The following is a 22210-nucleotide window of genomic DNA, read 5'->3' on the forward strand; positions in this document are numbered from 1 at the left end:
ACTAGATCTTAATTAAAAATATAAAAGTGGGCATATCAATCTACTGGAGTATATAGACGCTAAAGTAACCTACTAAGCTCACAAAAACGACGTGTGTCATCTCTCTCATCCACGGCTCTTCTCAGCCCGTCAGGAGTCTCGTTCAGAGTTTCATCTCTTATTTAAAAAGCTGCTCACAGCTCCTGGCACCCCCAGTTGCTTGGTGGGGTGGGGCTGGGGGAGCTGAGCGGCCCACCCCGCCGCCGGCCAGCTGGGGATTACCTGCGCAGGAGCGGCGATCTCGGTAGAAGCCGTCCCCACAGGCGGACACACACTGCCCGCGCTGCATCAGCAGGGGCGGCTGGCAGGACGCGCACTCCAGCCCGCTGGAACACGAGGCGCACTGAGGCTGGCAGGCTGGCTCCAGGCAAGGACGGAGAAAGGAAGAGGGATGCTCCGATTAGTTCAAAGACACTACCCCCGTGCTGACGCTTACACAGCCCAGTCCTGAGGCTCTGGGCCCACGTACAACAGGAAAGGCAGGAAAACAATTTTAGGAGCCATCATTGCTAAAGCCCACCGTTCATGTCAGGCACTGTTTGAAGGGCTTTACACAAATGATGCATTTAATCCTCACGACAGCCCTACAGATATTATTAATCTCAATTCTACAGATGAGGGACAAGCTCAGGGAGGTTAAGTGACTTGCCCAAGGTCACATGAAGCCAGCATCCGAAGCCGGGCAGTTTGGCTCAGGAGTATGCGTCCTTTGCTTCTTATCCAACAGCCTCCAATATCTCTGTCACTCAGCCTTTTTGCAAGAAGATCCCTTGCCCCCTTTTCTTTACATTCTCTGGCAGATATAAATGACTTTCAAAAAGGTTAAAGATTATATGAATCAGGACAGAAAGTAGGGAGAAGTGAATAATTATAAAAATAATAAAAGCATCTAGCCCTTATTGAAACCTGACCACATCCTAGACAGTAGTCTAGGCACCCAACGTGTACTGACACACTTCACCCTACAGAAGCCCTCTGAAGAAGGTGCTAGAATTACCCTCACTTTACACATGAGAATAGTGAGGCGCAGAGAGGTTAAAAACTCACAGCCATGGTGTGAACCACATACTCTTAATGGATAATTAACCTCGCAAATCAGAGATAAAGAGAAATAGTGACAAAGATTTGACCTTAACCAAGCCAAACTCTCCCAGGTAAAATCACCTTCTCGGATGTGTAAGAGTTCTGAAATGCACATGAACCCATTCTGGATTCTCTGGTAACTCACAAGAGTTAAGTTCTGTTACCAGTCACCTATGTGAGATTGAGCAAGTTGGTTAATTTCTCTGGCCCACAGGTTCCCCATTTTCAAAATTAGAAAGTTCTAGTAAGTGATCTTGAAGGTCTATGCCAACTCTAAATTTCTATCCTGGATTAACTAAGTGTTTTAATAAGATGCTAAGCATCCTGATGATATTACTATCCTTGAAAGTCTTCGAAAATGAAAAAATCCACGGTGACTACTTAGCAGCCATCTGATCTCCACATCACCTATCTCCCAATGATCACTAAAACACCTGTAAAATGTTAGAAGACCTGCAGGTAAAGGGACCAAGTAACCTCTGGATGACATTACCACCTTCTAGTGGTTTTTAGACGTTGAGCATTTCCTGCATTCACGACCCGCTCAGACAATACTGCGTCTCAGTTTGAGAATCACAACCTTCGAGGAGTTTCGCGATCTACCGTACAACACCGCCGCTGGGTTGTCCGCTCAGAGCCATACCTAAACAGAGACTGCCAGCCTGGTAAAATCCCAGGCCACAGCTGTGCACACACCGCCCATTCTGCAGCAACTTCGTGGGATCCTGGCAGAGGTCACAGTGGTCTGGAGAGTGAGAGCAGGTCAAGCAGTCTGGGTGGCAATGAACTAAAATCAAGGACAAAGAAGAGGAGAACTCAGTAAAGTCCACATACGATTTCTCTTACATTCCTCAGAGAAAGTATCTACAGGGGATATAAAGTGATACAGAACATGAAGAAAACTGTGGGACGTCGGTGTGAAAAAGGCATTTCAGCGCAAGGTTTCAAGGATACTTTCCTTGTCTGAAATACTATCACTCTCTCCTGGAACCCCAAATTGAAGATGCTAAAAAAGCAGGTTTATTAATGCTTCTCCCTGCTGAAATATCTCCAGAAACAGGAATGACTACTTCCATAATACATGATTTAAACAGATTCAATAATTTATGATATCTGAGATGTTCTTGCTAAGCTTTGACATGCATAAGCAGTTCAGACACAAAACCTACAATGTTTAAAAATAGCTATTTTTACCTAAACAAAAGTACAGTCAGTTTCTTTTTCTCTAAAATTTCAAATCTCATTCCCAACAATTGGGATTATCACTGAACTTAGTGGTAATTGTCAGCAAAGGACTTTTTTCGAAAGGTTGTGAAGTTGTCAAGGACTTGATTTTCGATGTCGAGTACGTAATAATATGCTGAATGTTTGCTTTGAAAAGCCTGGAGAGCCACTTTGGTGAAGGTAACGTAATTAAACCACAAAGTTGCTTTGCCTTTCCCTTGATAAACTCTTCAGGGAAACACTGCGATTAGCCAAAATAAGTTGGGTGCAACAAGAGCAACTGCCAATATGAAAAATGGTGGACCGTGAATGAAAACAACTAATTATGAAATATGAATGGAAGAAAATGTCATTTCTCCAAGACAGACTCAGCTTATAGGCAAAGTACTGCTCAACCAGAGCAACTCCAGTGCTTGCCAACAATTATTAACTGGAACTAATTCAACCTCAGGTGATTTGAAAGCAGAATTGCAGAACAAGTAGATAAAATTTTCTTTTGGAAGAAATTAATGAGTCTTTAAACTTTAAAAACTCATTTGAGAACTCCAAAAGGAACCATCTGTTTAACAGCTCACCTTACAAAAAAGAAAAAGGACATCCACAACAAACTTTGAGCAATTATTCTTGTATTTTCCACAGTGGAAGACAGATGCTCCTTCACAAGTGTTTGAACATCACTGTTATTTGATTTTCACAGTCATTTTGCAAGACAGATAAGGTGTATTTTGTCAATAAGAAAATAGGGCCAATGACTTGTCCAAGGTCACATACTCATAAATAAGTTGAGTTTGGCAGTTACATGGACAAAGATTAATTTTTATCATTTGTTAGAAAAATTAGGAAGAAAGAAACAAACCCATTGGGTGAGTACAGAAAAAGCAGCAAGATGGCAGGTGGGCTGGGAAATAGGATCTCTCTAAATTTTTTGGCAGAAAAACTACCTCAGTAGAAATAAATGGGACACGGACCTACCTGACGTGCAGTCGGGACAGCACTGTCCCTTCACCTCCACGGCCAGTGTGGCCACCGGACATGGTGGGCAGGAAGGCTCGTAGCACGTGACCTGCGCCCCTCGGCACTCGCACACTTTGCAAGGGCCGTCCTCCCATCGCTCTCCCTCCTGCGAGAAACAGAAAAGACTGACGGTGCCACCAGGGTGCAGGATTCAGAAGAGAGTTTGCTCCTGAAGAACTTACAATCTCCATGAGGACAGAGTGAAGGCACCTTACCAGGACTCTGCCACACCCAACTCTGAAATAGGACAACGGTGGACGAGTCCCAGATTTAAAAGGACAGAATTTCTCCTTCTTTGTTTATAACTGGTTTATTTTAATGCAGAACACCAGCAGAACAATTGTGGGCACACCCAGAGATAAACTATAAAAGTGCTCTGGGGCTACCAGAATAGGCAAGAAGCATTTAAAATTTGTTTTTCAACCTAGTTCCCCCAAAACACCACGGGAGATTACTGTGTACCTAGTGATTAGCAGGTACATTAAATGCAATCTCTAAAACGACACAGGAAAGCAGAGCTGAAATCCTGAATTTCCTCACGGTTACTATAGTAAGAATAACAGTCCAGTCATTGTACTCTAAAAACTCAAGCTTTTGCAGGCCCGCTGTTAATGGGCTGTAGATGTGCCACGCGCTTTCCCACACTAAAGCCAAGCAAATCATGATAATAAACATTAGTACTTTAACAGAATCCAAAGTGAATCATAACGAGCAATTTCTTTTTGCTCTCAGGGAAGAGACAGAGGTTCTTACCAGAATGAGGGAGGGAAAACAGGAGAAAACAGCAGATTTTAAAGTAAAAATTTGATAAAATTGTGTATTAAGCTAACTGATGTCAACATTCCAAACAATTATTGTGACAGTATTTAGCAGAATGAAAGGCAAATGGTAGAAAAATGAGGAATATTATCTTGAGAAGGCAGAAGTACTTTTCTTCCATAGCAAGACAAACTGGTTTCCTGGCCCCTTATTTTAGAACCTCCGAAATTGTAAGACTGCTTGTGTGAACAAACATGCTCGCGTTTTCCCTTTGAAAGAAACCATTCAGCGTTGTCCTGCAAACAACCTAGAGAGAATGAACACCCAATATTGTTTGCAGAGCAAACATTCGCAAACCCAAGCAGCTTTCTTCAGTGTTTTGCAGTACATGAAATTCCACTGACAGATAAACTGAGTCTTCTAGGCCAGAAAAAAATGGGGAAGAGAAAATCATCACAAGAAAGGGGAAGGATACATGTAGGAGCTTGTAGCTAGAGAATTATTAATTGTCAACTGTACAAAACGATAAGCTAAAGACCAAAAGTTCAATAGATCAACATCTAATTGATCATTAAGATTCTTAATTCCTGACCACAATGCCATCAAATGTGGCTGTTAAAAATACTAAGGCTAAATACTAAGTTTCCCTGTGACAGTTCATGGAGATCATTACTTACAACAATTTTATAGTGATTTATGCGCAAGTTATACTTACTGGAATACGTTTAACTGCACTAGCATTTGAGGACATCTAGGAACAAAGAGAAATGTATTTATTATACCACTGAAAACACCACCAACTTTCATTAGGAGGTATCTATTTTTCCCCAAGTAACATGCAACCTCATTCATTTGCTATGAATAGAAATAAAATCTATCTTATCAAAAACAAGAAAAGCATACCATTATGAAATAGAGACAACATGCCTCAGAAGTATTTCTGAATTCTTATTCTTACTTTGTGCTTGAGCCCTGGGCTTTAATTTTCCTCAATATGAAGCACTTCGCAGCCGAGAGATCTAAATTCGTAAAGGCAAATTCTTGAATTCTGCATGGTACCAGAGTATTATGGAGAATTGTGCTTATTTAAAACCACTTGGTTTTCTTAATTCCACTGGGTCTAATTTGCCTCCAAAAAAGAGTGGGAAAATTGATACCATGATTGAGAAAATACAAATTTAACATTTATAAGGAGCCTTTAATCTCCTAAATTCTTAAGAAACAACAATGAGTAAATTATGAAATACTGCTATGGAACAATGCTAACAGCACAATAATATCAATGCTTTTAGCTTTTTAAAAAGTGTGCCAGGCACTGTTCTAAGTGCTTTATACTTACCATCTCTACAGCCCCACAGTGAGCACTGTGGCAGATACAACAGCAAAAACTGTCACCATTTTACAAGGAGGATTAAGTAACTTGCCCAAGATCGCAGCACATGGCAAAGTAGGGATTCAAACCCAGCACCTACACTGTGAACCCTGCCTCCCAGAAGACACAGAAACACGGACGGGATGACATACAATTTACCCAAATCCCAAAGAACAAGTGTAGGGGAATCAGTTCACCAAAGCATTTAATCCTATTCTCACCCAGCAGCCTCCTCTTACCACAGTTTTGCTTTCTGAGGTTTCAGTTACCCGCGGTCAATCACGGCGGGAAAATATTAAATGAGAAATTCCAGAAATAAACGATTCATCAGTTTTAGATTGTACCCCGTTCCAAGTAATGTGATAAAATTGCGCCATCCTGCTCCACCCTGGCCAGGGCGTGAATCCTCCGTTTGTCCAGCATATCCGAGCTGTAGACGCCACCCGCCTGCGAATCACTTAGAGGCCATCTCAGTTATCAGATCAGCTTTCGTGGCATCACAGGGCTCGTGTCCAGGGGAACTTTATGTTACCTAACAAGGCCCCGCAGTGCAACAGCGATGCTGGCCACTCGGATATGCCACAGAGAAGCCATAAAGTGCTAAACCGTGTGCCACGGTTACTAAGATCTATGGTGAGAATGAATCTTCTAGCCATGAAATTGTGAAGAAGAAAAAAGAAATTCATGCTGGTTTTGCTACTGCACCTCAAACTGTAAAAGCTATTGCCACAGTGTCTGGTAAGTGCTTAGTTGAGATGAGAAAGACATTAAATTTGTGGGTGGGAGACACGAACAGAAACGTGTTTGGATCGACGGCAGTAGGGTTCAGTAGCATTCGGGGTTTCGGGCATCCACTGAGGTTCTTGGAACGTCCCCAGAGGATTAGGGACGACTACTAGAGTCCTACTCCTCCTATTGGTCAATCAGGCAGTCGTACCGGTGACCAGCAGGCATATTTTGAAAAACACAACGAATTTACCAACATTCTAATGCCCAACATGAAAACTACAGACTGCATGTTAATACACAGGGCAAATTGAAGAAACTAAGGTAAATATTCTTACCTTTGGGTAATGGAAAAGTACAAACACAAGGAGAAATAAAACCTTAGTAAATGGAGTTCTGCCTCACATCGAAGCCATCACAGTCCCGTCCGAACAGAAATCTAGGGCCTGGTCACCATCCACCACGTCCACTGCCTACTCCCTAAACCAAGCCGCCACCCCTTCACTTGGACTATCGCGAAGCACGTCCAACTGGATCACCTCCCTGCAGTCTGGTCCCCTTCTGCCGCTCACTTGTGGCAGCCAGAGTGGTCCTTCCAGGAGAAACTGAGCTCACAGCACTGCTCTGCTCAGAGCTCCCCCTGCCTCAGGGTAAAAAGCCCTGCCTTCCAGGCTACTTGCTAGAACTCACCTCCGACTTCTTCCTCCCCTCACCCCACTTTGTTCCAGCCACACTCGACGTCTTGCTATTTCCTGAACCTGCCACACACACTTCTGCCTCAGTGCCTTTGCATCCATTGACCCTCTTCCTGGTGTGCTCCCCCCATATATCCACGTGGCTCGCTCCCTCCCTTCCTTCATGCTCTGCCCAAGGTCCTCCCCAGGGCAGGACTTCCCTCTTCATCTTGTATCAAAGAGCATGCCCCACCCCCCTGCCCCCTCCTGCCCAGCTGCTCTCTAGACCCCTCAGGTGCTCTATCCTTCTGGGCGGTGCCCCTCGCACCTCCCGTGTGTGTTCTTCTCCGATGCTAGACAGCGGCCCCACCGCGAGAGCAGGGGCTCCGCTGTTGTGTTCACTTCTGTGCCCCCGCACCTGGCGCACAGTAGGTGTGCAATGCCATTTGTGGAACAGATGGACGAGTAAAAGAGATGAGAAGGTAATGTCTCCTCATTAGATTACTTTTGAATGAATTTTTAATAGTTTTCGGTTATTAGCCTGATACTCACAAAGTCTCCATTTTCTTCATAAACACAATAACCGTTCCTCGAAATGCATTCAGGACAGCACTTCCCATCTAAGTGAATTAATTCTTCACCCTGTAGAAATAAGGGTTGCAGTGGCACAGATCAAATTAACATCTCCAGGTAGCGCTGCTAAATCGAGAAGCAGCTGGTTCCCTGACTGGAATGAGAAAGCTCGGCGCCAGCGCCGTTCGCCGCAGCCCACCCCTGCCACCTCCCCGGCTGTCTTCCTGAGCAAAGTCCAGTCAACACAGCACACCCCGCCCAGAGCCTTTTCTTCCCTGCTCTGGTGATACCTGTGCTCTGATCTCTCCATCATTTCCACCCTTGACCAGGAGCTCCCATGAATAAGAAGGATGGCCAAGATTAGTGCTATAGTCTTGGAAAATTATGAGTTTCAGAAAAGGATGACGCTATCTTGAAGATATAAGGTTGGAACTTGTGACTTTGGTTTCATCAACAGCATGCAAATCAAACCAGCCGTTTTCCCTGAATACAAAATCAGACATCCCTTCATTTGCAGATGTAGTCTCAGGCATAAATTAAACAGTAGAAAATATTTTTTACTCAATATTCTGAAATTCTTAATGTTGGCCAACTCACATCAAAACTGTTTTTAAAATTGTAAAAGGAAGAAAAGAAATTTGGAGGGTAGATGTTTAACTTTCAAAGTCTTATCACTTTCGTTTCTCAATATCAATACTTTAAAATTTTTATTTCTTATTACAAAATAATAAATGTTTGCTGTGTTTTAATAATTCTGAATTCTGTAATTTAGAAAGTATAATTCACTGAAGTCCTATCTCCCAGGGAATCTGCTGTTAAAAATACAATCCCTGTTTACAACTTTTCATATATATTCACCAACATCTAATCTATATGCTAATATTATACACTAATGTATATCTGTAGGCTAAAGAGTATTTTTTATATATCTATAGGCTAAAGAGTATTTTTTAAAGCACTTCCCACTTTCTAATGATATATCTACTTTCTAAAGAATGGTAATGTTTCCCTAGTTAATATGTAATTTGGGGTCTACATTATATTTAAAAGGACAAAAGCCATGTTAAATGAAAATGAATAATGCAAATTTGCATAAACAGAATAATCACAATGATATTTTATGTTTGAACATAAACATTACACTAAAGACAAATATTTGAAAGCATTTGCTGCCTTTGGACGCACTGGATGTCTCTGATATCATTATGGACAGGTTTTTCAGTCTCTTTTCTACTTTTCTTGAGTCTTCAAAATTTTCTAGAATAAATATCCATTACTTCAATGAGGGAAAATATAAACTTTTAAAAGCAACACAAAAATACATAAATGATTATAACTTTTCATAGTGTCTAAAAAGATATTTCAAAAAGAAGAGAGTTATATAGATTGCCGCCCATCAAAATTTTATGTTGGTCAGAGGCCAGCAGAGAGCTGTACGGGTGCTATCGAGAGAAGACGTATTTACATATAGATTGTTTTGCAGAAACGTGACAGATCAGCCGGTAATGAAGGCGTAACCCAGAAACATACCGAATTTGCTTTTGAAGCACATAAAGGGGTTTATATGCATGTAATCTAAGTCACTTAAAACAATGTTCTGAAATAAGATGGAGTCTGTGTACGTCTATTAAAAACAAAACGCATGAGAGATTCTTGAGTACCCACTACGATACACACAGACAAAACTGAACAGGGAGGCTGCGTCTCTCAGATAAGGCAGAGAAGCCGTTTTGAGCCCACAAACACCACTGTAAATAACAGCAAGCCCTGCTCTTGGGGAATGAGGATTCAGTGCCGGTGAAGTGAGAAGTTCCCAATAGAGTTGCTATTTATAGAAGAAGCCTAGACGGCCCAAACAGTTCACTGTGGTAGGGAGCTCGTTTCAATTAGCATCTGACTTTTGCTTTGGGCAAAATGGCTTTGTGGAACAAAACCCATTATTTTCTTTCTAAAAGGATTCTACTGCATAGGCCAGACAGAAGGTGCCACCCCTTCCCCACCTAATCACACATACATCCCCCAGACCAAAGACTGCGATAAGACTCGCCTACCCACCGGAAAAGGAAACAGTCTTTGGAGGGAATCGGCCCCCACTGGAGAAGGAAAAGGCACCTCCCATTTACGGCCCTCCCTCTTCCACGCATTTTGCCATAGGCTTCAAGTCCCCTCACCACCTTATGCCTCTAATGTGCAGGCTACGTCCTTTATTTAAGAAGATAATTTGACTTCACCTGCATTCGTGTTCAAAGACATCATAAAATACTGAAAAACAGAAACCAACCTATTGTGCTATTCTACTTTTTGTTTCAATGTTTAGGGATTTGGTGTGAGATATCAAAGACAAGGATCGTGCCATTTTCTCCTTTTTTAACAAAGGAAACTTGTATGCTGATTTCCATGCTATTCAGAACGTTGCTACTGATAACCAGTGTGATAATGATCACGATGGTGAAGCTGCAGGATTTTGCCTCTTCTAGAGGTTTGCTTCTCTGCTCCTTTTGGTGGATGTCCATACACTTACACGTAACCCACCCTGGTATCCGAGACTAGGAATCAAACGACCTTGATATTTTAGAGGCGGAGGCAGGCGGACAGTGGGTAGAACCGAATAAAAATACCAGCAGTACGCTTTCCCTGCTGCCCTTGGCAGACACAGTCATTTCCTCGGGGAGCTCCTAGTGCATTTAACTCATATTTCCGTAATCCTTGGTTGCCACCCGGTATTATGATTTCTGTTTACATATCTGATTTCCCCAAAGCCTGGGAATTCTTAAAGTTAGAACGTGTCCTTTTTACTCATTTATTTTTTATCATCAGTGACGTAGCTAAGCAGAAGTTAGGAAGTTGGTGCGTCAGGTCGTTAACGGAACTATAGCACAGAAAGAAGGCTGAGGGATGCTGTCCATCAGATTCAATTCTGGGTAAAATTTGACTTCTGGTAGGGTTTCCAGTTTAGAACCCAGTGGCTTAAACGAAGTTTAGGAAACATGGAGGTTCTCTGGAAGAAAGCGATTTAGCTGATTAAAGATCTGGAGAGAGGGGCTAAAGGCACTGGATCTCCTCGATCCACAGAGGAAGAGACGGCAGCGGGAGGGGACTGGAAGGGATGGGTTAGTGCTATGGGGTGACTTGGGGAACACCGAGGTGCTCTCCACTTTGGCAGTTGTCCCCATTGTCCCTAAGAACAGACAGGAACTAGCTTGTGCAGCCACAGGCAGGAGTCGCGGCTGACGGCAGCGGGCAGACAGGCGCTGGGATTTTGGGGACAACGGGCTGAATTATTTTCTGGGACTGAGACTCTTTGTCAGATCTGACTGAAAGCAGGTGGTTAAAGGATCTATACTACCAGGGCCACCTCTCCCAATTTTCCATAATTCCCGGGATACCTGCTAAGTTAAAACTTTGGAAAATAGCCCAGCATCCTATGGGTGAACTGCCAGGCAAGGAAGCCTGGCCTCAGCCCGAGAGAACAAAAGGGCCCTGATGAGGTTTCCTTCCCATCTTCGTCCAACCATTCTCACTCCCTTAACATAAAGAAAGAAAAGGAATGAGAGGCATGGGGTGGGGGTATAAATCTGCAAAACAGCGAGACCCTCTTTACCCAAATACGTCTTTTCTTCGCCAAGACCTACAGGGAGGGGCAGAGTGCAAAGCAACCCCGTGGAAGACAGCCTGGTGTGAACGGCTGTTCCTCCTTAGCCTCAGCATCAGGAGGAGCCGAGAGGTCAGGGAGCAGAACTGGAGAGAAAAACGCCTCCCCAGACGCCAGAGCCTCGGCTCCCTCAGTCCGCAGCCCAGAGGGAAACTGGTGGGGCGGATGGGAGCGGCGAGGGAGGAGGAGACAACTTTAAAAGCAATTTGTTTTGCGAAGGGTCAAAATCAAGTTCAAAGGAGGGGAAATAAAGTAACTTCCCTACGACATACAATACATCTGTAGGCCAAACAGAGGCTGCTTTGTTAGAAGCTTCTAGAAACCCTGCAGACAGTATTCGTCAACAGAGTTAATTGTTTATGAGGTCCCCCTTGCTCTCTCTTAAAAACAAAAACCATTTTATTTTCTTTCCTGATCCACAGCAGCAGCCCTAGGTGCTGGCTCTCCTTTCCCCTAAATGCTGCCAGTGGGGCCTGCGGCAGAAGCCCGGCCCCCGGCGCACCTGCGGACCCCGTGTCGCGGCTGCAGCGAGCCGGGCAGGCCACCGGCCATGAGGTCCACCTGCGCTGCCTGATGGGCTAATGTCCTGAATCACGTTCTTCCCCTTCATGTCTCTGGCTTAGGGCTTCCAATCTGACCAGATGCACTGAGAGCGAAAAGCTCCAGGGGGCTGTTCCGGGCTGGTCCAAACAAACAGTGACATTCCCTTCACGCCACAAAAACCTTCGTGCTAGAAGGTCCCGTGAAACGTGAGCCGTCAACCTGGCCAACCACTCTGCTGCCAAGAAGGAAGGACAGGTGCAGGCCCACCTATCCCATCAGAAAGAGCTGCCACAGTCCAGATGGAAACGTCTCGCTGCTTACCCGGGCACACTCCACTCTGGCACACTCCGCAGGCTGGCAGGTCACTCGGCCACGGTCACACGTGCAGAACTCGCAGGCCAGGGCCGTCCACATTTCATCCTGGTACCGCACAACCCCATCGTGCGCGCAGCTTCCAGCAGAAGACACACATTCCTCGCAGCATTGCCCGTGCCGCTGGGCCCTGCTTTGACCCTGAGGAGGCAGGGGGAGGATGGCGGGTGGGGGCAGCCGCAGGGGACAGGGAAATGCCGGAGCCAACAGAGGCAGAAGGACCAAAACCCCAGCACTGTGCTCTGCTGCTCCCCCGCCCACCCCGACCCAAAGGGGCCCCAACCCTCCTCCCCGGAAGGCAGCCCTGTGAATCGTTACGTGACATTCTGAACACGATGAGACTTTTGAGTCCCTCAAAGGACACGCTGGACTAAGGAACGCATTTCCTAAACGACCCAAAATGCAACTTAGAGAATCAGGCTCTCCAATACCTTTCCGCATCTCAGCGGAGGGCAGGCCTGTCTGTGACACCCGACCTGGCCCCGGTCACACAGACACGTGGTGCAGGCGTTTTCACTCCACTGCTCACCATGCTGAGGGACGAAAGGAAAAAAGAAAGCGGAAAATCAAATATCGCATGCATCTAACAGAAGCACAGACACGTAAGACTCCCAACTTCTAGTACGTTTTTTAACCGAGCTACGTTGAATGTGCTCTTGAGAAATGGTAACATTTAGACAGAAACAGCCTCTATGAAAAAAACCAGTAAATGTCCAAAGAGAACTTTGGATTAATTTTCATTCTGCTGCATCTACTCCACGGATATGCTGAGGGCCCACTCTGTGCCCAGCACACAGAGGCCCCGGGACACCGAGGGGGACAGGAGGACTCTGCTGCTGGCTGGTCGGTGACCACTGCTCAGTTCTTCCTCTTTGCCAGGAGAGCGGGCTCTGGCTGCCACGCGCTCACTTTCCCAGCCTGCCCTGCAGCGAGGGCACAGATACCATCCCAGGCCTTTCTGCGGGGACCTCGCAGGAAACGTGCTCAAGCGGTGGGGGTCAAAGAGAAGATTCTTCCCCACCTAAACGGAGAAAAGCCCACCCCTCTCTCCTAGCTGTGCGGGGATGAGCTGCCTGCAGTCGATGAAGCCAGCACGAGGACGTGAGGGGACAGGACGAAGTGCAAATGCCAACATGCTGAGCATGGCAGGTGGACAGACCCCTGAGACATCACTGGGACGTGAACTGATCAGCCCTGCTGCTGCCCGGCCTCTGCACTTCTGGTTATATGAGATAATAAATGTCATCTCTTTGGCCACTTTCAGAGTGAGTTTCTGTTACTTGCAGGCAAAAATGCCGTGACAGACAGAAAGCCTCGCTCTTCAAAGAGAAATTAGTCTGGCACAATCCTGTCCAATAAAATACAACGCCAGCCACATATGCGGCTACTGGGTCAGACAGTGCAGATCTGGCACACACAAAAATCCTTTCCTAATTAGCTATTTTCACTCAGCTTTCAAGAGCCCTGTCTAGAATTTGTGAGACCCCTACCCCCTAATTCTTAGTTCCAGATTCCCTACTGAGAGTCATAATCCTAATTCCTATTTAGTGTTTCTTAGAGTGGCTGGTAAGTGAGGGAAGTAGTTGAGTATATTTTTTTATATTCTTTGCTTTTGAAGAATGTAATCTTTCGGCTCAGCTGGGTGCTCCTAAGGCAGAACATTCCTTCATTCATTTGTCGAACTCGGCTTGAGTTGGTGCCCGCCCTGCGTCGGGCACAGTTATCCAGGTTCCCCGACAGCACCGTCAAGCTTACGAGGCACCAACAGCCTCCCGACTCCCTTCCCTCCTCCGCTACCACCGCCAGGTCTCCCCCAGCATAAGGGGGCGGGAGTCGTCTCTGGATAGCCGTGCACCAAATCCAACCAAAGCAGAGACATTCCGGAGCCTCAAAGCTAAGCGTAAACTGATGGAGACCAACAGTAGCCTCCTTTCCCTTCAGGACGTGTGCACGACAAGTTCACCAGGGTTCATGAACCAGGTGCTGCTTGCCAGCACATTCCTTTATATTCCTAATCCCTTTCGACTTAATTTTTCATAAAGCTTTTCTGTGAAGAGAAGAAACAAGACGTTTATGCACTGAGTTACTGATCCTGGCCAAGAGTCAGATGTGAGGGTAGGAGGTCCGTGGTTGAAGGGTGGAGGGCAGACGTGTGAGAACGTGTGTCAGAACACCTGTGTGGGCGCGTCAAGGTTACCTGGTACACCTGGCCGGCCGCGGAGCAGGACGGGGCAGAGCACCGTGGGCAACATCTTCCAGGCACGCGGACGACAGTTTCATCCTTGATATCCAAAAAAGGAACAATCCATCAAAAAGAGATATTAATAAAATCCACAACAGCAGGAAATTTTATTCATAGCCAACTAGATCATGTGCCTCAAGCACCCACAACAGCAGTTTCCTCTCATTTAGCATCTGTGAGTCACCTGGGGCTCTGATGAGAATGAGCACTTCCAAGGTCAGTGTGACCCTAAAGAAGTCCGCACATGCCTCAAGTCTTGTCTCCTCTAAAAACAAATAAAAGCACAAATAATAATAAAAATAGTACTTGGTTTTTACTAGGTGCTGTCCTACGTGCCTTTCATGCCCCTATGAAGCAGAGGCTCTTATCCTTGCTTTACTAATGAGAACAGTAAAGACCAGAGAGATTGTGTAACTTCCCTGTGGTCACACAGGTGACCCGGTGACAGTCAATAGCTGGCACTGGCATTCAGACCATCAGCCGTACTAACACTGGGGACATTCCCACTCCTGCTGAATCACCTCTAAACTCAAAAGTGAAGGCCTCCTTCTCATGATAAGCTACTTCACTATTCTTTTGCATCTATATACAAATCTGCACATTTATGCATGCGCAGTCAGGAGGTCCTTAACATGAAAAATTTTAACAAAACCAGTCATATCTCTAGATATCTGGGAACGAGTCAGTGCAGAGCAATGTGGGTAACAGAGACTAAATACCAAAGAACCCCCCCAACCGCCCTATCCCTACATTCTCCACCACCTCCACCCCACAGAGTATCAAACCATCTGTCTCTGTTACCCCAAGAAGAATTTTCACAGCAACAGTCTCATTAATGCCAAAGAGTCAGCTTCTCGCTTTGACTTATCACGACAGCCTTCTTCAACATCAGAAAAGTAGGGAAGTTAAAGCCAGGGGAAGGAGGGTGAGGACAAAGTTTCCATGACTAAGAAGTGGTAGATCGTACACAGATGATGCCGTCTGAACGGTTATCTTCACTGTCTCTTACGAGAAGCAGAAAATGAGATTTTGTTATTATAGTCACTCTGATACTCATTCTGCAAGAACGAGAAGGCCCTGAACCTGGGAGGAAGGGGGTCTCATAGCCTGAATTTTCCATGGAAAGCCCCAGTCGTGCCTCAGTGATCCTTTAACCCAGACATGCAAGTTATATGAGATCAGTTGGATTCATGCATTTCACCTAACGGGGCTTTATTTCAAATGCCTGAACCACTGGAATTAAATTGACTACTGTTTTCTCTGTTGTAGGTTATTTTATTTCCTTATTATTCTATACGCAAAGTATTATGACCACTGACATTTAATAGAATATGTGAAATCTGGACTTGCATTGAAATCACTGAGCATTTCTTCACCTCAGACAGAACTTTTCGGCTTAATAAAATTTCGGCAGAGAAAGTAAAATAAAGGTGTATCTGATGTCACACTATTCAGTAACTTTATTACACCAAACAAAGGAACTGAGCCTTATACAGTGTTGGAAGAACAGGGAACAAGTGTCATAGTCACGAATCTTGAGCAGGCACAGAGCTAGTGTCCATCTACCTCACCCAACACGGAGTGGGCCCAAGAGCAGCAGCAGAGTCGCGCGAGCGTGTGCAGGGAGGGCGGTGTTACCCACATAGCGGCTGGTGCAAGGAAAATCATGCTTTCCAAATCTTATTGGCAACACCCTAACTATATACAGGGTAACAAGAGAAAAGCACACAAATTTATTTAATATAAGTTTTACATGAACACAGGAGTCTTCATAAGGAAATAAGACCCAAAGAAACAATTAAACCTGAGTGTTTTTTAATAGCAGGTTTGCTGAAGAATGGGAGCCACGGAGAAACGTAACAGGGCGAAGAGTATGACGCGATGGTAATGAAAGAAATGCAGCAAGGCCTGTCTGTCCAGATTCCTCTCTGTGTCCCTGTGCATTCGGAGATAAGGATGCTCCTTTTGTTCTGATTTAGGGAGAGCACCTCTCACAGGACGGTCTTACAACCTGCTTCAGGACAAGGTCTGAAAATCCTTCCTAGGTTTTATGACCTGCTTCAGGTAAGAAGGGGGTGTGGGGAGGTCATAGTGACCTTCCTGCTACTGCAGTTTGCTCAAATTCTTTCTGCTTAAAATACACAATACGCCAAGGTGCTGTATTCTGGAGTAGCATGTCCTGAACCCCATCAAAGAGAAAGAAATAACATTCTGAATATTCAGAGAAATAGCAGATTTCTGAACACTATTTACTATAGATCTGAAAGTGTTTAAAAGCCATTTTGCAAGTTGGACGCAGTGGCTCACACCTGTAATCTCAGCTACTATAGAGATTGAGGCAGTAGGATCCCTTGAGCCCAGGAGTTCAAGACCAGCCTGGGCAACATAGCAGATCCCCATCTCCCCCGAACCCCCAGAAAAGCCATTTTGCGAATTCAGTAAGATGCAAGAATATGTGGTCTTTATTAAACAGAAGCAGGAAGCAATAAATAAGGAATAAACATTGGGATTTTTAAAAAAGTAGAAGAACCAATGATAAGAGAAATAATAATTAAAAGAAAATTAAAGCAAAATTTTCAAATTAAAATCAATATTGGAGGTACTAAATATAAACTTAAGAAACTCTCCCCAGCAGAGGGAAGACCCAAAGTGAAAAATGGTGAAAGAGAATATGATTATAAAGAGGGGAAAGAGAGGGGAGCAACCTAAGAGTCGTAGATGTTTCTGGAGAAATGAGAATAACTGGAACAGATATGATTCATCAAAGCCAGAACTGAAGGAAACATTTCAAAAATTGTGATACTGTCTGAAAGGGCTCCACAGTATCCTAGGTAAAATACATGAAAAGATACCTCACCTAGAAACATCCCGAAAGATACCTGAATTATAAAGGTAGAGAGACACCCTGCAAGAGTGCACCCAAGTAAAGTGAGCTGCGTGTAGTAGAACAAAAAGCAGATGAACCTCAGACTTCTCCATGGCACTAAATTCTAGAATTCGATGGAAAGTCGTGTACAGGACTGGGATGGGAAGGGATTATAGTCCTTTCAAATTTTAAATCCCTCCAAATTCTTTCATGTGTGAAGGCAACATGAAAACAATTCTGAAACACTTAGAAGCTCAGAAGACTTACCAATCACCTATTTTTCTTGGAAAAATATCCAAGATGAAGTTTGAACTACTCTGATTAATCGGTATTAGGAATGGGGAGGAAAAAAACTAGCGGTAATAATTATCAAGAACAACTCTCATCAGACCATCTTAATGAGCCTCCCCAGTGGCTCTGTTCACAAGGCATCTGCACAGAAGTTCAAAGCAGGTAATTTCAGTATGAATTTATATCCCTCCTTAGAAGAATACCCCTTATTTCAACATAAGGAATTTCTCCTTTTGTCAGAAATTATCACCAACTTCTAAAACATCATTATATTACTATGCAAACAAAATATCCACATTTGCCTGCCAAAGGACTGGAATGAAGCACCATCCCACACCCCCAAAAATCTATCACAGTCTCTTCGAATGGTGGAAATATGGGCGATTGTTTTCCTTTATGCTTATCTACATTTTCCAAACTTTCCTTAACAAGTACAAATTCCATTTGTAACATAAAAAAATGCTTACATTAAAAAAAAGATGAAAATCTTTGAAGACAGGTTGAAAATTTTTCCAGAGTTCAAGCCCTGGAAATACACTTCTACTGAATTACTTGTGATTTCCTTATATTTAATGAACAAATGCATATAAAATGCTTGAAATTATGCTTCATAATGTTAGCAAATATTATTATTATGGTTGTTATTATACACAATGTTACATAATTCATCATTTTGGGGGGCAATATAGCATAATGGTTATAAGTGTGAGTCAGGTGTGGTCTCCTGAGGTTGTGAGAAAGAACCGCCTAGGTTAGAAGTGTTGACACCTCCTAACTATGGTAACTAAAACAAGTTATGTATCTTTTCTGAACCACGGCTTTATCAGCTATAAAATGGAAATGATAACAGCTACTACTTCATAAGGCTGTTATGAGAATTACAAAGTACATATAAAACACCCAAAATGTGCTGGTGGTGACAGAGATGGTAGAAGCCGGGTGATAAGTCCCATCGATAGCGCTAATTATATAGCACACCTTTACATCATCAGAACATCCGACATTTCAGTTATATTAAATCAAGAAAAATGGTCCTAAATGATCTGACAGTTGGGTTTCTAAAAAAAATGTGTCATGGCAAAAATATAGACTTAATGATACAAGAGTGATTAAAATCAATCTATTTCCAAGTCTTCAGAATGCTTGCATATTAACTAGCTCTAAAGTATGGTACCAAATTTCATCTTTTTACATTAATTATGTACATTGATGCAAACTACAGGTGAATACTGTGCATGAAGCTAGAATTTATGTTTAATGTTTTTTAAGATGAGAAATAGTACTTTCAATTATTCCCAATATCTGGTCCCCTAATCTGCTGTGATTATGTTTTTGAAGACATACAGCAGATTCCCGAAGGAGTGTTCCCTCCAGTCCTCCTTGCCCCTCCCTTCCTCTTGTGGGTGATTGAGCAAACTGCTTAATTACTGCACAAGGGGACTAAACCCTGAAATGGGCCGAATCAAAATGCCCCAACACTAAAGCATCCTCCAAATGCACAAGCAGTAGAGCAAGATACCGTACGACTCTGCTAAGGAGCTCCTTCGTCATCTCGAATCAAGGACACACCACGGTGATGAACTGGGAGATGAGCACAGTATTTGGTTGGTGCGGGTAACACAATCGAGTCTTTCAGTTATTAACAGATACGTTTCCCCTTTATTTGGCATTTTGCATTTCTAGTCTAATTGCCTTTTGTCACCTTTAAAAATACTGTCCAATTGTCACTATATGCCACGCTATTGATTTTGTTTTATTTGACACAAAGCACTGCTCTGTATCATCTCAATGTTGGCTTCCAGCTTTTCCTTAGATCAAAAATGAGCTATTTTTCGACTGGAGGCAAACTCTTTCTGTAGTTATTTGTCCGCTGCCTCGGCTCATCCATAGAAGCCTCTGGAAGAGTAGCAAACTATAAAATGCCATGTATACCACATTTATTTGCAGTTGATTTTCTCTTCCAAATCTGTGTGAAGACTCCAGTGTTTTGGAAATCAGATCCCCTTCAAGTGAAGAACAAGATCCCACTACCTTAAATATCCCCAGAGAAAATTCTTTGATAATTTGAACCATTAACTCGTAAGAATTAAATTATATACATTTGGATGATCATGTTCAAAGATATGCACGTCTTTAAAAAGCACCCTATATCTACGTATTGGAAAACAATAAGAAACCTGATCATATCACTAAATTTTCCAGATGTTCAGCTTGACATTTTAGAACATCTGCAATCAGAGCTGGAGCCTTCCTTGTGTGTACTCTCAGGGCTTAGTTTCATTATGTAACAATTAGCCCGAATGGCTGGCAATGAGGCCTATCTGTGGCTGCCAAGGGTAAGAGAAGTGCTGCGGAGGTGGTCTCCAAAACCACAGGACAATCTGATAAAATCTCAGCAGAGACTCAAGTTCTTCAACAGTGAAGTTACAGCCTGCGAAGGATCCACCCTGAGGCTGTCTTCCTTACCTGGTTACAAAACAGAGGCTGGCACTGAGCTGTGAAGCACTGGGCAACCCCATCTCTGCACACACATTTGGCACACTGGCTCAACCGCCAGTCTTCCCCATCCTGAAACACACGGCCTTCGTAGGAGCAGGGCTCTGGAAGGTCAAAGCAATATGGGTTACTGGGGGAATCGCGGCTGTGGATCCCAGGGCTGACGCACGGGCATGCAGGGTCAGGGCCAGTGCACAGGAGGAGACCCCTGCTTGGGGGTTAATACTCTGCAGTTGCTATCTTGACATCTCTGGATTTGTGTTTTCTAAGTCAGCAGTCCCCAACCTTTTTGGCACCAGGGGCTGGTTTCACGCAAGACAATTTTTCCATGGACGGGGGCAGGGGGAGGGGACGGCGAGTGACAGAGAGTGGCTGTAAATACAGATGGAGCTTTGCTCGCTCATCTGCAACTCACCTCCTGCTGTGCAGCCCAGTTCCTAACAGGCCACAGACCACCATCAGTCAGTGGCCCGGGGGTTGGGGACTGCAGTTATAGGTGAAGTCTGGTGGGGCTTGGAGCCTCAGCTCAGGCTTTGTCCCACCCCCACCGGCTTCCTGCTGCCTGCTCCCCTTCCCCTGCCCAGTGAAGGCTGCCACCCTCCACCCACAGTGGGGACCTGGGTGCAGGTGCCAGGAGGGTGCACGTGGCCCTATGTACCAAGGCACAGGGGGACCTAGGGGGCCTGTGAGTGCCTCCTCATCCCCTGGCCCAAGGGAGGACAATAAATAGCAAATAAAAACATGACAGGTTAGGAGAGCGAGACCACAGAGGCAAACAAAAAGCTTCCTCTTCCCTGCTTTTCGATGAGGGACCCTACATTTTCACAAATGCTGTACTTGGCCCCTGCCCATCCTCCAGTCTCTGCAGGCAAAATACTTCCAACATGTCATTGTCATGGAGAGAAAGCCTCTTGAAACCTAAGAAAGAATCCTACAATTCCCCAGGCCACCTCTAACTCTGTTCTTCCAAGTGTTTTCAGTTGCAGAGTTGATTATTCAGCCCCAAACTATCTGCTGCTCCGTTTCTGGTGGGTGACATCTGAAACGCATGAGGCAAGCTCTCTGCTTTTATCATGTCCTGAGCATACTTTTTAATCCCTGGAATGGTTTCCCGGAGTAAAGGATTGCCGGGATTGGAATAACTGGGGACAAGAATGAAACGGGGGTCTTTTTAAAGGGAAAAAGCAAGAATAGAGCGTAGCTTCCAGGTGCTCTTAAATAAAAGAAGTATTTCAGCTATTGTATGTCAGGAGAGCACATAATGCAGCAATGACAAAATTCCACACTTCGCACAAGCAAGTGTGGATTCCAAGAAGAGGGGCTGTAATGTGCCCCTGGTTTGCTGAACAAAAGCTAGTTCCCTCCGTTTGCAGACAGGCATCATCTCTTCAGCGAGGAAGCAATGAAGACAAGTGGAAGACCTCCTTTCTGCTGTGTGTGTCTTGGAGAAACATATGATGTCATCTCAAAGACCAGCTAACATAATTACTGCTAGCGATACTACGTGGAGAACTGACTTTTTCTTTTCTATCTACTTGGTGGGCAGGAGGAACCACTTGGTCTTACGGAATCATATCAAAGGATCTTTTCCCTACTCCCTTCCCACTCAGAGCTGTGAATGCAGAGAGATGCATCTGGCCAAAACAAAAATAAATAAATCAGAGACTCGCAGAATCCCAAGTCTCGAATGGAGCTTAAAGATTTGTTTCAGTCTCAATCTCTGAAACGTTGCTCCCTGCCAAGTGCAATTCCTCATCTTGGTTCTAATAAGGAAGGGGTTAGGGATCATTCGATCACACTGAGCAGGAAAGAGAAGCGTTGGGGTGTCAACATGTGAACCTCACAGGCAAAGAGGGAACCTTTCCACAAGCTCATACTCACTCCCGGGGCCCACACAGACAGGGCAGCAGCTTCCTTCAGGGATGAACTCCAGCTCCCGGTGTCCACACGACAGCAGTGGGCACGGCTGCGGGGTGCACCGGACTTCCCCGTGAGTGCATGAACACACGCTACACGGAAAAGAGGGCCACTCGGTTCCATGCTGTGTGTCAGGGAGAAAAAAGAAAGAGATCAGTGACAGAATATAGGCTTTCATTCAGCCAAAGAGAAACAACCTGTTCTTATGCAAACTAAGGCTGGAACTCAGGAAAGGTGGAATAAGGCTCTGAGCTTGCAAGGTTGAGACCAGGATTTCTAATGTTTCAAGTCAGGGACCAATTTATAAATCAACTTTTCTTTCTATGATCCCTAAGATTATGAGCTTGGAAATTTCAGAAAAATACAA

At 44.5% G+C, this 22210-nt stretch overlaps 1 protein-coding gene across 1 annotated transcript in view; it reads right to left on the reverse strand.

Moving 5' to 3' along the window:
- Positions 1-261: 261 nt before the first annotated feature.
- The window catches only part of LOC105826474 (extracellular matrix protein FRAS1-like), a gene marked incomplete at its 3' end in the record, with an annotated part of 188987 nt that continues 167038 nt past the window's right edge, over positions 262-22210 (reverse strand). Inside the window, exons 5-14 of the mRNA XM_012664466.1 lie at positions 21808-21967; positions 19897-20030; positions 14229-14312; positions 12463-12564; positions 11981-12172; positions 7444-7533; positions 4835-4870; positions 3319-3466; positions 1766-1909; positions 262-396 (exon numbers count right to left, since the gene is read on the reverse strand). Of these exons, the coding sequence (XP_012519920.1) occupies positions 262-396; positions 1766-1909; positions 3319-3466; positions 4835-4870; positions 7444-7533; positions 11981-12172; positions 12463-12564; positions 14229-14312; positions 19897-20030; positions 21808-21967 (1225 nt within the window). The remainder of the gene's footprint in view (positions 397-1765; positions 1910-3318; positions 3467-4834; positions 4871-7443; positions 7534-11980; positions 12173-12462; positions 12565-14228; positions 14313-19896; positions 20031-21807; positions 21968-22210) is intronic.

Source organism: Propithecus coquereli, unplaced genomic scaffold (assembly GCF_000956105.1).
Source record: "Propithecus coquereli isolate 6110/MARCELLA unplaced genomic scaffold, Pcoq_1.0 Scaffold898, whole genome shotgun sequence".
Lineage (NCBI taxonomy): Eukaryota > Metazoa > Chordata > Mammalia > Primates > Indriidae > Propithecus > Propithecus coquereli.